Below are 15000 nucleotides of genomic sequence, written 5' to 3'. Positions count from 1 at the left end.
TGGTGTGTGGGGGAGGTGATAGTACCATCACAGACGTGAATAATGCTGCCAGGGCCTAATTTACTTTGAATATTCAAGGTGAATTAAAATTCTATCTAAGTGGCAATACAGGACAATAATTTTTGCTTACGATCAAAGCTACAGCTTGACTAATTGTATATGCTAATCAGGCAATTTATATTTAAATTATGCATTCCTATTCCAATCCCACAGGCACGCACAGATCTGCAAAAAGAATTGGTAGTATGTTCGCTAGGTGCTTGCATATTTATTACCAAAATGCAAACCATACCATGTTTACACAAAAAGAAGTATATAGTATGTAGAATTCGATGTCAATGGTGGTTTATTATCTTTCAAAAACTCTGACAAAGATCTTTTTTTTTTTAAGGAATTAATTACATATACATTTTAACAGTGATAGATTTTTTTTCTGACATTTGAAAGACAGTCAGTTTGAATTATACATTTAGATCTATCTATCTATCTATCTATCTATCTATCTATCTATCTATCTATCTATATGACATATATTATTTGTATCAGTCTAACGTAGGGTACACACCAGGTCGACTATGATCGTGCGACGATCGTGAAATGATTTTCTTTGAAATCGCACAATGGTCTCACAATGGAGTGGAGCACAAGATCTGCACACGATCGGTATGTAGATGACAAATCTTTACTGCAGTAGGTAAAATCTCCAATCCGTCAGACGACCGGCAGGGCGCACATCGGATCGGAATCGTACTGAAAATAGGTACAATTCTTCTATTTTTACATACAATCAGTCGCACAATGCATCGGAATCGGGGGATTGGAGCCCAAATCGTCCTGGTGTATACCCAGCATTAATCACTGATATTGCAATATTTTCTTATTATTAGACTGTTGCATTTTGGACAGCTTGTTCATATGAAAAGCATGAGACTAAGGTTTGTTATGGGTCAATTAGTCAATATGGGTCAAGAGGGTTTCCAGGTCACCAGAATAGGGGGCAACGCATCAAGGTATGTGGGCAGTGAACAGGCATTGAGGCATGAGCGGGGGGTGGGGCTACAATGAATCCACATATATAGCATATTTGCACTGCCTACTTGCACTAGGCTGCGTGGGTTTCAGCTTGTGAGGGCAGGTTTCAGGTTCCTTTCTGGAAGATCTGGAGTGCCACCTTATCACATCGCTGGCCAAGCCTCCTTTGTGTGTGACGGCAGGGTGACAATATAGTAGAGACAGCAGGGGGACACTGCAGGGGCACTACTGCCGCACTACTGGCTGCAGGGTGCCGTTAAGGGGCAGGTGACGGCGCCAACAGAGCTTCTGCACTCGGTGCAGCACACCGCTTGCCGTAGGTGGTTAAACAACATTGTGCATATGTGTACTGTGATGGACTTATTTGTGGGTAAGCAGTGTAACACTCTCCACCCCTTCCTATGTATTTCCAAAATCTGAAAACCCTAGGTAACTGACTTCCGTTATCACTGACTTGCACCCGAGCCTCTCCGGGTACTGAAGCTTGTATGTATATACTTATATATCATATACAGTTTGTGACACTACATTTTCTGATAGGTAGCACTTCATGAAACAAGAGCACTCATCATCTGTTCATCTGTGGCAGTTAAAATTAAAATGTTACACTATTAAAAAAGTTACCCCATTGTTTACATCCTATAATTAATAAGGTTCAAACAGCAGACGTACAGCCATAAAATATATAACAGGAATTAAATATGGAAAAATAATGAAGAACAAATGACAGGTACAAAGGACAATCTACCTATATGTTTCCCATTAAACCTTATTCACCAATTAACATACATTTACTGAACCATAAAGGGATCATCTTAATGATGCAGCCTAATAGAATTATGCTGCTTTGGTTAATGCAGAATAATGGGAAAGAAAAGATGTAAGATCAATACTATCTCTCGGGGTTCTGCGAAGGCATGCCAAGTAAATGGTATAAGAATTTTGAGCCGTTATTGAAGATTATTGCAATTTTACTCTGTTACTAATCAGTCTCTCTTTATTCCTCACGTCAGTGCTTTAACAACAGTACACATCTGCCAGAACACTCGTTCTCTGTTCCTAAACAATCCTTACCAGCTTTCTTCCAAATCTCCTCTGGCACGTATCCAGAAGTGGGCCTGTGAAGGAATTCCCGATGCGATTCTGTAGAGTAGGAAGAAGAAGAAAAGAACATTATGGGTATTGCTCATTTGTTAGTACTTCAGACTGACACTGCAGCCCACTCCGCTATCACGCTGCAAGTATTGTCTGCTGTATACAACAATTTCATTGTCACAGCTGTTTTTGTAAGACGGTCTGCAGAGCATACTATGACATTTTTTGACAAGTCACAAATATTCCTAAGAAATGAATGCAAATTGAGGTTTGTACACTAAACAACATTCAAACTCAGACATTTCAGTGCAAGGATTTCGGTTTAGTTTCAAATTGATTTTTTTTTTTTAATTTTAAATATCAATAAAAGAAGCAAAATAAAAAATGCAATTTTTGCAATCAAAAAACTGAAATTCTCTGTGGGATCCAGACCGGGGTTTGAAATGGTTCAGATCCACAAAATTCAGGGGAGAATTCAGAGTTCTGATAAACAGGCTTCACTCTCCCAGGCTCTCGTGAACGTAGCCAATGAGAGTCTGGGAACGGGCTTAGGGGGTTGAAGCCGATTGCCTATTCCCTTGATTTACCATGGTGGCTACAGTACGGTGCACCACAACCAATCCGGCTACACCGTCAGCACATATATTACACACATCTACACACATATGTTTATAGGTGTTTAGCAACTTTCCCCACCCCCTTCAGAAGGTAGTTGGCGATGTATCCCAGCGACTGCAGCCACCGCTGGTGGTCTTGCACCTTATGTATAATAATATTAACATGTTGTAGCTGCATTAAAGTGCTTTGCTTTGATTAGATTTCCATTTATTTTTCAATGTCACTCTATTTTCCCAGTAATAAAATTGGACTAGTGTTACAATTTATATAAAAGCTTTATAAATTGTCAGAGCTTTTTCACAGCAAAAGCAGGCAGTGTCCTTTACTGTTTACCTTAATAGTTGCAATCCATCAAAGAACAATAGAACATTTGCAGTTTGAGGACATATTGTGAATGTGTACATATATATTTGTAGTGATACCGTTGTAGGTGGCAATATTTTATTCAGCAAAATAAGTAAAAAGTACATATTTCAAAACATTGTCGGTAGAAAAAAAGGTAAATAATGAAACCGGTAGTTTATTTTGTCAACATGTTCCGGCTTTACTGTCATTAAGTAAAGTATACTACAAACCCCCATTGCTAATTTCTACAGTTTTATTACCTAACAATTTTTGACATTTACAGATAGAGCCATCCTTATCTAGCCTTTTAAGCCTTAACTCACCATGGCTATCCGAAGAAGGCTAGCTGAAGAAGGCTTCATCTGTACCAAATCTATTTTTTTTCTAATTAAATAAATAAAATGAGAATTGTGTATGGTGTCAAAATTGATGTTTCTTGACGTAATGGGATATATTTACTAAAGTGTGGGTTTTTAGAAGTGGAGATTTTGCCCAGATTCTAGCTATTATCTTCTAGAAGGTGCTACATAAATTATAAGTAGAATCTGATTAGATGCTACACATGAAGCCGCTCTCATTAGCTGTGCCGGAGCGCCAAGGTGACCCAATTCGGCACACTCTTCGCTGGGACATGGACGCATGACATCTCACATGATCACGCGTCAATTGCCACAAATGAGGCATGTGAGTGTTTCACACACACCTCACATGCACTGAGATGTGCCACACCAATTGCTGGGAGCCGCTCAGATGTGAGCGGCACCATCTTTATAGGAAACATCTAAGGATCTGCACTTTAGTAAGTATACCCCTAGATGTCCAGGGCCTAGATCTTAACCCTTTGAGTGACAACATCTCTGTGAGAGATGCACAAAATATCCCTTAAAAATGCCAGTGTCGCTCACATTTGTTATGTAAAGTCAAATAAAAATGTGTAAAAAAAAAAAAAAAAATTATGTTTCCTATATAAGGTATATATGATGAATAAAAAAATGTTTGCTTGCCAATTTTCACACCTATTTTGACAAATTTGCTTTGTACTCAAAGGGTTAAGCTCAGTGCATACTTGTCAAAAGTCCAAATTTATGTAAGAGCCTACTGTAAAAAGGTTATGACCTTTCTGATGTTGTAGAATGTTGAGCAATATGTCACAAATAATGTAAAAATATAGTTGAGAGCCAAACTGCAAAAATTTAAGAAAAGGCATAAATGCGCCAATTTCTCTTGCCAATGATGCCAGTGACACATTTCACTCACTTCCGGAATTACATAAAAAATAAAACATGTCTGTACGAAATAAGAATGACTTGCGCAGTACAATGATAGTATTGCTTTCAGGCACTGGCACATGCGCAGCCGACGGATGTAAAAACATAGGCTGTAGTTGGGCTTGTTGCTTGTTGCACTTTGAACCGAAGATGTCTGTAACGGAGAACGGTTTACCTCGTAAACCCCTCTACCATGAGACTGAAACGACATGTTGTAACCATAGAAATATTTCAGAGTTGAGAGAGAATGTTTCCAAGATCAGATTAGCCGAGCTGTTGAACAGCTGTGAAAAATATATGACAAAACTATGTGGTATTACAAATTAGGCACTAAAAATACTTTGTTGTGATTTTAATCAGACTAAATTATATCTGATTATTTGCAGTGTTATTCTATCTGGGAGCCTGCTAGCCAAAATAGTGGAGTTAACATTTAGCTACACAGAGAAACCCATATTTTCTCATTAGCGAGGAGATAAAGAGGCAGTATAACACAGCCTTGGCAGTCCAAAGACAGTTGCCGTTAAAATATGACTCTTTATAATTAGTTTATAGTATAAATATAAGTCATTCTGCACAGAAACCCTAATTTATCTGGATATTTTCATTAATTATAAATAGAAGGTGCCATTCTGCTTTCTAGGCCAAGGTAAACGGCAACATAAGCTTTAATGGAACATTGCCATCTGTGGTCACGTTAGCGCGAGGAATGGTAAACTAGATAAATAGAAATGTATAAACCAGCTCTGAATGCATCACATTTTATTTCAATGGTATGATGTGATCTTTATTTCTAATTGGAGGAGAATTGAAGGAGATACCCATGATGTAATATTGCAATGGTGTTAGAACACTCAGAACAGCAAACCCAACTGCCTCAATTCACCCCTAAAATCGAGTCTGGTAATTCACAGTGCGCCATAAATCGCTGACTTCACGCATAATTGAATTGACTCCTTAGAGCTTGCTGTAGTGCCTGTTGCACCAATCCTTACGTCCTTCTGTCCAGTTTATATTTTATTGGATTTTACAATTTTTTTAATAATAGAGAAAATTCCACAAAATAAAAACTATATTAATAACTATTTTTTATGCAATATAAGCTTCTCCTTTTTGATAGCCTTCCTGGCTAAGATACTCTATATTCTCTTACAGATACAACACTCCACATATCAGGATGACTTTATATGCTATAACTACCTTCTGTGGCTACAACCAAGGCAAGGCCCAATCAAAGACATCACCGGATGTGGTGAGCACTCTGCATTACACCAATCCCTGCCACCACACCACAGGTAGCAGCTGCCTGAAAAAGGGGCATCATCTAATTTAAAGGGGCATGGTCTTATGGGATATCAAGTCGTCATTTCTGGGGCATAGCCAGCATCCCCGGAGATGCTGGCTACCCCAATTTGTACTTTACTGCCCATTCTAACCAAGATATTTCCTAATAGCTATTTTAAAATGTGCCCCTTTAATAGTGAACAATAAACTAAATATTTAGTATTCATTTTACTGGTACACAAAATCCTAGTATTGGGAAAAAAAAACATTTGACACCATAGAACAATTTTGCAATGTTGGATTAGAAAGACATTTAACTCTTGATCATTTCAGATCCACTATCACAGAAGGAAAGAGAATGATTATTCATGACTCTTAATACAAGAGTCCCAACCAATGGATATGCTAATGTACCTAAGGGGACAGGATCTGGATTCACAGGACTCTGTTGTCTGGAATGGCTGGTGCTGCTGCTACCTTTTTTTAAATCCTCCGCATCACTATACCGCCTGATCCAGTAATTAAGCTCTTCGCGGTCGGCCTCTTGACATCGCCGTAGCACAGTGAGGGATCGTCTCGTTTTTTCCACCATATCCATTATGCAGTTTAACAGCTGTTAGGAAAAGATCATCAAAACATGTTTTTATTTTTTTTTTATTCTAGCCGTTGCCTTAAAGTCCCCCTACCGTTAAAATGTAGACTTAATACATGGCTCGTACGCATTTACCAATATGAGAACTGTATCTTACGGTTCCCGCTTTTATTTCTCGGAGCATAAAAGTATAATAGCTCAAAAAGACACCAGATCTGTCTGTGAACATGCAACATTCATTAAGCCTAGCTTTCAAACACTCGGAAAGTACTTCCATCTGCCATCTGTGATGATGGTAGAGTTATTCGTTTTAAATATATTATGACTTAGTAATCTTACATACTTGAAATTTGCATAGGGCTGCCGCAAACTGCAATGGAAATTTGGGCCATTATTTAGATCTCGACAACCGTGCGTGAAGACATTGTACAGCATATAAAGATGATATACTGTAAATTAGATAGGCACATGGAGCATAGCAAAGAGGCGGGGGGGGGGGGAATCAATTCAGGCAGCTACTCTGGTAAGCAGACATTGTCTCCACATAACAATATTATATGCATATTTTATTGTCTCCTATCTCTTTCATTGATACAACGTGAGGGTGAGATAGAGGAAGACTGGAATAGGAGACATTACCAGTACAGTTAGACAGTGGTACTACTTGAAAACTTGCTATATTCAATTACTGTTAAAGTTGCACACCCTCACCCAAAAGCAACTTAAGATAGAAGGGGATCCATGTACTGACTCCTCTCTGTTTGCATTCTCCTCTCTGTGGCACCGTAAATTTTCCACAAGCATAGGCCTCCAGAAAAATGGCACCTGCCTTGTTCCCGGAGACTAATCTCTAGTGCGCATAATCAGGTCTCCAGGAACATGGCACCAGCATGCAATAATCACTGGTGAAATGGGCGCTATGATTTCTTCGGCATCAGCAGTGCCGACGCAGGACTCATGAGAGGTAAATTAATAAATATGAGTGTGCAGTGTGGGCCCACATTGCACACAGTGGGCCATACTCCCCCACTCACCTCAACCCCCCACACCCTTACCTATCAGCTCCCTTTTTCAGTGCATGTAGGAGGGCATATCAGCCCCTCAGTAGAGTGTATACATTTTTTTTGTAAGGAAGCGTGGTCCTGACCCTTGCATTAGGCCACATCCTGATTACCTGGACCTGACCGTGCTGTCTATGGCTATGAATACAATACCTGTTTTACATTACCAATTAATAATATTTGAATTAATGTCTCCTATACATAAAATCACACTTATTATATGCTGTAAGAACCTCTAAAAACATACTGTTATCAAAATAACTTGTACATGATTATAATGGGTTTCATTGTCTCTAGAATGGTTTAGGACCGATCAAGTAACTTGCAATAAAAGCATCATTGTAAATTAAAAGAATACCCTAATAGCATTTGTATTTCCATAATTATATAGTTAATTCCCTAATTAAATGCAAAACTGCAACAAAGAGAGAAAGTGTCTTACGTGGTCAAGGTGCTTCCATTCTTCTGCCCACTCTCTGTCTGTTAGTCTGTGGTCTATCATTTCTTCTTGACGTGTTCCGTGCAACCCTAGACAAAGCAGATGTAAAGTCTCATATAACACTTATTAACACCCTTTTGAGAAATGGATTAAGTCTTTCAACAATAGCTTTAAAGTGTCTTTTTTTCCAGAGGTGGTGGAGTGTTAATATCTTTGTCCCAGTGGAAAATAAAGGAATAGAGGGTAAATTCTAAAATTCTGTTCCTTTTGGATAAGTAAACGGTACACTGCTCACAGAAGACAATAGCAAGACAGAATGTCAGAATGTATTGAATTCCTAGCTGCGAAGCAATTGGCGCACTCCATGCGCTGTATATTTACATCCCCTCTGTCATTGATAAATCTGATTTCAAGAGTAGGAGATAAGCAGCTCTAGCTTGGCTGTCAGGTCTTCAGTGGGAGTTCCAAGTGTTTAATTACCACTTTCACTGCCGAAAGTGACTGGCTTTTATTTTTCAAGAGCTTTTCTCCTACACTTAAATCAATAGCAAATGTGATTTATTGACTTTAAATTTGTATATTATAATATTTTCTATGACAAATATGACCACAGTGACTTTTTTTTTTTACTTCTTAATCGCCGCCAAATAATCAAGTGGCAGTAAAGAAGTTAATATTGTCTACAAAGCCGCATTAAAACAGGAGAAATATAAAAAAGACCTCTAGTTCTCTTACCCATAGGTCTGTTTCTGTCCCTGAGGTCCCTGTGGTTAGGGTGTCTGTACGAGTCCCTGTAGTGGTGGGCAATGGCCATGTCATCCAAACGATAATGCTGAGGTGGCGGTGGGGTAGGGTGAGGCAGACCATTGGGTTGATAGGATAAGCCATTATTTGGACTGAACCGCTGGCCGGGGCTTATAGTGCATGGCCGCTTGCTTGGATGCTCTGAGTGCAAAGGCTCTCTGTCAAAGCCATTTTCTTTGGTTCTGAAAAGAAAATATGTGTAATGTACTACAAATGTAATCTACGTGTATTTTAATGATATAACGTGAAGACAGACCCAGTGGAGATCATGTAGAACACGGTTTGGTCAAGTCAGGCACCCAACAACTACAACTAGGGTCATACCCCAATCTGTTCCTCAATGACCATGGAGAAAAATAGTTATTAAGCAAACCTAAAACTTCTAATGTAGAACTTTTTTAGTTTTTTAAATGTCTGGGATAGCCCCCATATTTTATCTACTTTACGTTTTAGGAGGAGATCTATCAAACCTTCTAAAGATGAGAAGAGGAGGTGTTGCCCATTGCAACTAATCAGATTCTAGCTTTCATTTTTATAGAATGTACTAGATAAATGATAGCTGAAATTGGATTGGGTTTCGTGGGCAACGCCTACTCTTGTCCTCTTCAGAAGGTTTGATAAACCTCAACCATTATATAGGAAGAAGTTAATAGAACCTGCAATACAGAACAAATAATTAGGCTAGCCAGGAACAGCTAATAGCGAGATAAATACTGATCTTTCTTCTGCCACGGCACGATGTGGACAAATTCATCAGTTGCGTTTTCCACTCACGTGTCAGCTTTTTTTTTTTTTTTTTTTACTCTTTCAGTGACTGATGGCTCCCAGTGTTATTATCTAAACAGATTGATCTTTTTAATGAGCCAGTTTAATAGACTCCAAAATCTCACCGTGGCTGCTCATCCGTATCGGACCATATGCACCAAGAAAACAGTCAGTAAAACATAAAACTTCACTGTCAGACTGTTCAAACCTTTATTAAACCTAAATCTAAAATTCTATATAAAACGCAATTAATTAAAAAAATGTTGCCTGCATCTGCGTTGGTGATTTAATGATCATTTTTTTTTACGTGGTATATATTCCTTTCTACTCTTATTAAACCTTCCTTTTTTATAGAAACATTTGGCCACACTTTAAAATAAAAACCCTACATAAACAAGTGAAGGGTATACACATTAATATATTGCTTCATTTCCTACACTACCCTATACACAGTAGGACTGAGTACCAATGGACTGATCGGTCTATACCTTGCATCGGAAATGGCAAACCCAGTGATAACAGTGGAGAGTGGACAAGTGGAGAAGAAGATGTTCAGTAGCAACCAATCAGCTTTGAAGAAGCATATATCATATACACGCTATAAAATGATAGTTAAATGCTTCTTGGTTGCTATAGGAAACCAACAAGCATCCATTCTCCACTGGTTAACTCCTCCACTTTTTTTCACTGCTTTATATAATCAACCCTTAGACCAGGGGTTCCCAATCTTTTTCTAATCACGGCACCCTAGAGTATCAGAATTTTTCCAAGGCACCCCTAGGCCCCAAAAAATATATATCAAATTAAGTAGATTGTGTTTATATGTGCTTCTTAGGTTCAGTTATGTGGTAAAGGGCAGGATTTAGTTCTGATTGTACACATTTTATGATTGGCAGCCACCAGCACTGGTTTTGTCCAGAAATAATTGATCATAAATAATTTGAATTGGTCCTGGATGACCAACCTGAGGCACCCCTGCAAGTGTCCCGAGGCACCCCAGGGAGCCTAGGCGCACAGTTTGGGAACCACTGCCTTAGACAATGACATGTTTTGCAGAAGGTTCAAATTTCAATTCAAATGCTTAAAAAATAAAATAAGGTATTTTATACTGAAACCTATAATCCCAAATACAAACAATTAAATCGAAAATAACTTTACCATACTAAACAACAAAATGCATAGACAAGCTAAAAACCATATCATAATTCTTAGAACTTTCCTTCTCAATGTTCTTTAAAGACCTATTTTAGCACGGTGTCAAAGAAATTTGCATGTGATTGCTTTCTGAAAAACAGCTCCTGGCTAAAATATTTGACACGTCTAATTTCACGCTTGAAAAGAGTAAGTTTGTAGAGATAACCACATCAAAGGAGAAAACAACAGACACAGAGATATACGCCAGCTCCATTTAATTTTTTTTTTTTAAATAATCTGTTAAAGAGAAGGTTTATGGAGAAAATATATATTCTCTGTTTTAAAATCTTTATGACGGAAAATATTATTAAGCATAGTACTTTCCAATCCCAAGTCATATGCTTAAGCTCAACACTTCCAAAACTATAGTTCTCAAGACTGTAGGAGGACATGATCTAGCGGTCTTGAGTTCATGTTATATGACTCCTGTAAAAGATCCTGGCATTAGTAATCTATTCATGATATTCAATGGAAGGGCTGCTTTTCATATGAAGTTCTAAATACATGTACAGTACACTGGCTTGATTTAATTTAAGCAATGAATGTAATTTTTTACTAATGGGGAACTCATCCTATGAATGACCTAGGCACAAAGGGGTTGATTCTGTGTGGGATGTGGCCGTAATCTCGATAACGTATTTTGCCAAAGCCATGTATGTGACTATATCCTTAGGCAATTGTCAGCCCTTTTCACTGGATTAAATGTGCAAGAGCTGGGACGCCACCTAGATTAAATGTGCAAGAGCTGGGACGCCACCTTTGAGGAGCTACAACTGCAACCATCAGAAGCATCATTGGATCTTGCACCACCTAGGTGCAGAATTTTCATCTGCTAAATTTCCAAAACCACACATGGGACACTTCCAAAACCAGCCCATTAGATGGAACCAGCCCTTTAGATGGAGCATTTTCGTGTGCCTGCGTAGCTATCTCCCAATCACCGCTCACACATTCCAATGTCCATTCAGCTCAGTCAGTCGCGTGGCTCTGCGCAAGACACCAAAACAAATCACCAATTCCTATGAACAACGGCATCGCCTCCTATGAAGAATCAACCCCTAGGTGCCAGCAATGGAGAGAGAGCAACATTAAACATATTGGTGGATCCTTGGAAATTATAACATTTGTGCCCCCCCAAAATAAGATGGACAAATGGTGACTATTTGAATAAGTACTTGTAAATTGTAACATGATTGAGAGCAAAAAAATGTTGTGACCTAGGGATAATTATTTGTTATCAGGGGTTGCTAGCATTGTTTTTTTGGAATTTGAGGGCTAGATCATAGATATTTTTGGCTCATGAGAGTTTGAGACCTTGAGTTGGTTATATGGCTCAACACAAGTGAGTCCTTGGACTTCATTAAAGGTTACAACTTGATATAGAATCATATTGGAGTTTTGGATATGATCCCGGGGTAATGTGAAGAGTTAATATTTATATTATAAGATTGAAAGTAGTAGTTTTCCCCCTTTAACGATTTAAGTAAACATTATACTAGAGTCTCCTGACTGTTTAATATACCATACTGCTGTGATAGGAGCACTTACATTCATTCTCCATTACTCAGCAGTGTAAAGGTGGGCCCGGCATCCCGTTGGGCCCAGGACAATTGTACAGTTTGCTCTATTAAAACTGCCGTCATTTTACGTGCCATGCTTGTTTGGTGCCAGTCTCACAAAATTAATTAAAAAGTATATATATATATATATATATATACTGTATATATATATTTTTTTATGAGAAAGGTAAAAAACATAAAATGAGAAAAAAAATCTAGATGCAAAACAGAAAAACTAAAAAAAGGTTCAATGATGCATCTTGACATCAATGTCAACAACCTGCAAGCCCTGGACAGCTCCAAACTTTATCAAGGACAGCAGTCCAGAGGCAGTCCAGGAGCGGGTCAGAGGTGGGGGTAAAAGCAGGGCTTGTGTGGGGGTTATCAGCTTACTATCAGGGGCCCAGTAAAGGGACACCCATGCTTTTACTAGCTGAGAGTGAGAGATATTTTAAAGCATCATTGTTATATTTATTTCACAGCACATAAAGACGTCACTTATAACACGGGGCCACTTCCGTCAAGTCCCTTCAATTAAATCGCTTACAGCTAGACTGGAATTCTGCTCTCAAAAATCCCGGAAAACAATCCCAATCCACATCTATTTGACCACATGCACATCATCTGCAATTTGCTTCCATTCCTTGATAATACCAATAAAAATATCAAGTCTGCAAACATATGTTGGATGGTAAAACACAGACCCCCATATACATTTCACATATATTGTGCTCTACTGGAAATAGGGGTAAACAGTAACGGGAATAAACCTTGTCATTTAAGTGGTTTTTCCCCTAACCATATTTTATGTTCTTTTTATTTTTAGTACATATTTCCTGGAATCTCTTCTGGAAGCATTTAGGGGCTGTGCGAGTGCAGCGGCCAGATAAGGCCCTATTTTATTAGGGTATTACAAATAAAAAAAGAAGCGTATTTAGTTTACAGAGAACATATTGGAGATGTGAAAGATGATTTGCTGAATCCAACTTATCTCTTGCTGCTAGAAAAGTACAATTCAATTTTGTTGTAGAGAAAAGAAGATATTGTTTCCTCTGCTGTCCAGCAAGTAACATTTAATACATTTCTTGATTGTTTTATTTTATATATATATATATATATATATATATATATATATATATATCTTTGGCGTATTGAGAGGAGGGGGCCCGCTTGCAGTCTCCATCTAGGCCCTCCTGCCAAGCCAGCAGCATAGTGTGTGAGGGTGCTGGTGGACCCTTGTACTAGAGCAGGGGTGGCCAAACCTGTCCTCAAGATCTACCAGCAGTTCCTGTTTTTTCATGCAACCTGTGGGCCTATAGTAGGAATGAATGCAGCCTGTTTGAAAATGTGACAGATAGTAATGACTACAGCTGTGCACCAGCTAGGTGACCCGGGAAATGTGACAGTTAGAAATGACTACAGCTGTGCACCAGCTAGGTGACCCGGGAAATGTGACAGTTAGAAATGACTACAGCTGTGCACCAGCTAGGTGACCTGGGAAATGTGACAGTTAGAAATGACTACAGCTGTGCACCAGCTAGGTGACCCGGGAAATGTGACAGTTAGTAATGACTACAGCTGTGCACCAGCTAGGTGACCTGGGAAATGTGACCGTTAGTAAGGACTACAGCTGTGCACCAGCTAGGTGCTTTGGAAAACGTGGACCGTTGGTAGATCTCGAGGACCAGTTTGGTCACCCTTGTACTAGAGTCTACTGCACAAATTTCCCATTGATTTTGCAGCACTGCTGTTCTCAACACAGTGTTCCGGAGAAGTACTGAAGAACAAAAGGGTGCAGCGTAAGCGGTGTGGGTGCCCTTGGACACCGGACCGTCGTATGCACCCCACATCCGGCACACACTGAATAAGCAGGTTTCATGCAATCTCTCTGGCTAATCCAATTTACAATTCAGTCACTGAAAATCAAAGAGGGTCACTTATGCTAAACTAAAATAGAGAGCTATAGCTCGAACGCCCTTTATCCCTGCTTTGATACTGCAAGGGAGCCCCCTGCATTGGACAGAAACCCACCCACTCCAAGACATTCCAGGGGGGGTGTAGTATGGACGGAGGTGGGTAGTTGAATGGACAGGCAAAGTGAAGGCCATTTAATAAGCTCGTAGTTCTACAGAGCTTTGCTCTAATCTCTATTTTATTTCATTCAATTGAAAGTTAAAGAGAGGCAGAATAGTGTAGTAATGTCTGATGCCCAGGCTACCGCATGCTTATACTGCTAACAAACGTTCAAGAAGTATTGTTAATGGCAATAATCTGCATATGCCACTGTGCTGCAGAACACCTTTACAACATTTAGAACCTGATTGTATTTACCTATCAGGAGTTCTCCTCTTGCCGTTTTCATTCACATCGAGAAGCAGCTCGGAGGAATCAACAGGCGAGGTGGTGCTGGCATCCAGGAGCAGCTGCTCATGCTGGGCAAGGTACTGGGCTGGGTTCTGCTTGGCCAGCCTTGCACAGTGCAGCAGTTCCCGTTGTAGAAGAGGCAGATTGGCCTGTAAAATATACGAGACACATTGAGGAGACAGCTTGATACAAAGGCGGAACTCTGAGAAGAACGCTGCCGATCCATGATCAAACAGATGACACAAATCTATAAACATTCTTCTTCCTTGCGTTCCACTTAATGTATAGCAGGCAGCAAATAGCGGCAGAATTGGGGTCATATTTCTCAGTGCGGATGTGATGAATATTTCTCTTGCCGGGTGACGGCTTCGATAACAGCCCATCCTGGCAAGGGTATGGGTCATAGGGTCGACTATAAGAAGGCCGACAGTGGACAGTCATTTGGTCGACCACTATTGGTCAACAGGTGACTTGTTGACACGACTGTCATGGCTTAGGTCGACAGGGACCAAAGGTCAACACACACAAGGTGTCAACATGGAAAGCTCGACATGGAAAACATGAGTTTTTCACTGTATCT

At 39.4% G+C, this 15000-nt stretch overlaps 1 protein-coding gene across 5 annotated transcripts in view; it reads right to left on the bottom strand.

The window, feature by feature from the left end:
* The window catches only part of RUNX1T1 (RUNX1 partner transcriptional co-repressor 1), a 119789-nt gene that overhangs the window by 13444 nt on the left and 91345 nt on the right, over window positions 1–15000 (bottom strand). For all 5 annotated transcript variants that reach the window (XM_083187068.1, XM_083187067.1, XM_083187070.1 and 2 more), the window contains exons 5-9: window positions 14388–14569; window positions 8470–8720; window positions 7738–7823; window positions 6057–6255; window positions 2107–2175 (exon numbers count right to left, since the gene is read on the bottom strand). In XM_083187068.1, the coding sequence (XP_083043194.1) occupies window positions 2107–2175; window positions 6057–6255; window positions 7738–7823; window positions 8470–8720; window positions 14388–14569 (787 nt within the window). The remainder of the gene's footprint in view (window positions 1–2106; window positions 2176–6056; window positions 6256–7737; window positions 7824–8469; window positions 8721–14387; window positions 14570–15000) is intronic.

Source organism: Crinia signifera, chromosome 5 (genome assembly GCF_055691185.1).
Source record: "Crinia signifera chromosome 5, ASM5569118v1, whole genome shotgun sequence".
Lineage (NCBI taxonomy): Eukaryota > Metazoa > Chordata > Amphibia > Anura > Myobatrachidae > Crinia > Crinia signifera.
Note: the sequence above shows the minus strand (reverse complement) of the source record. Positions and strands in the feature narration are given on the sequence as shown.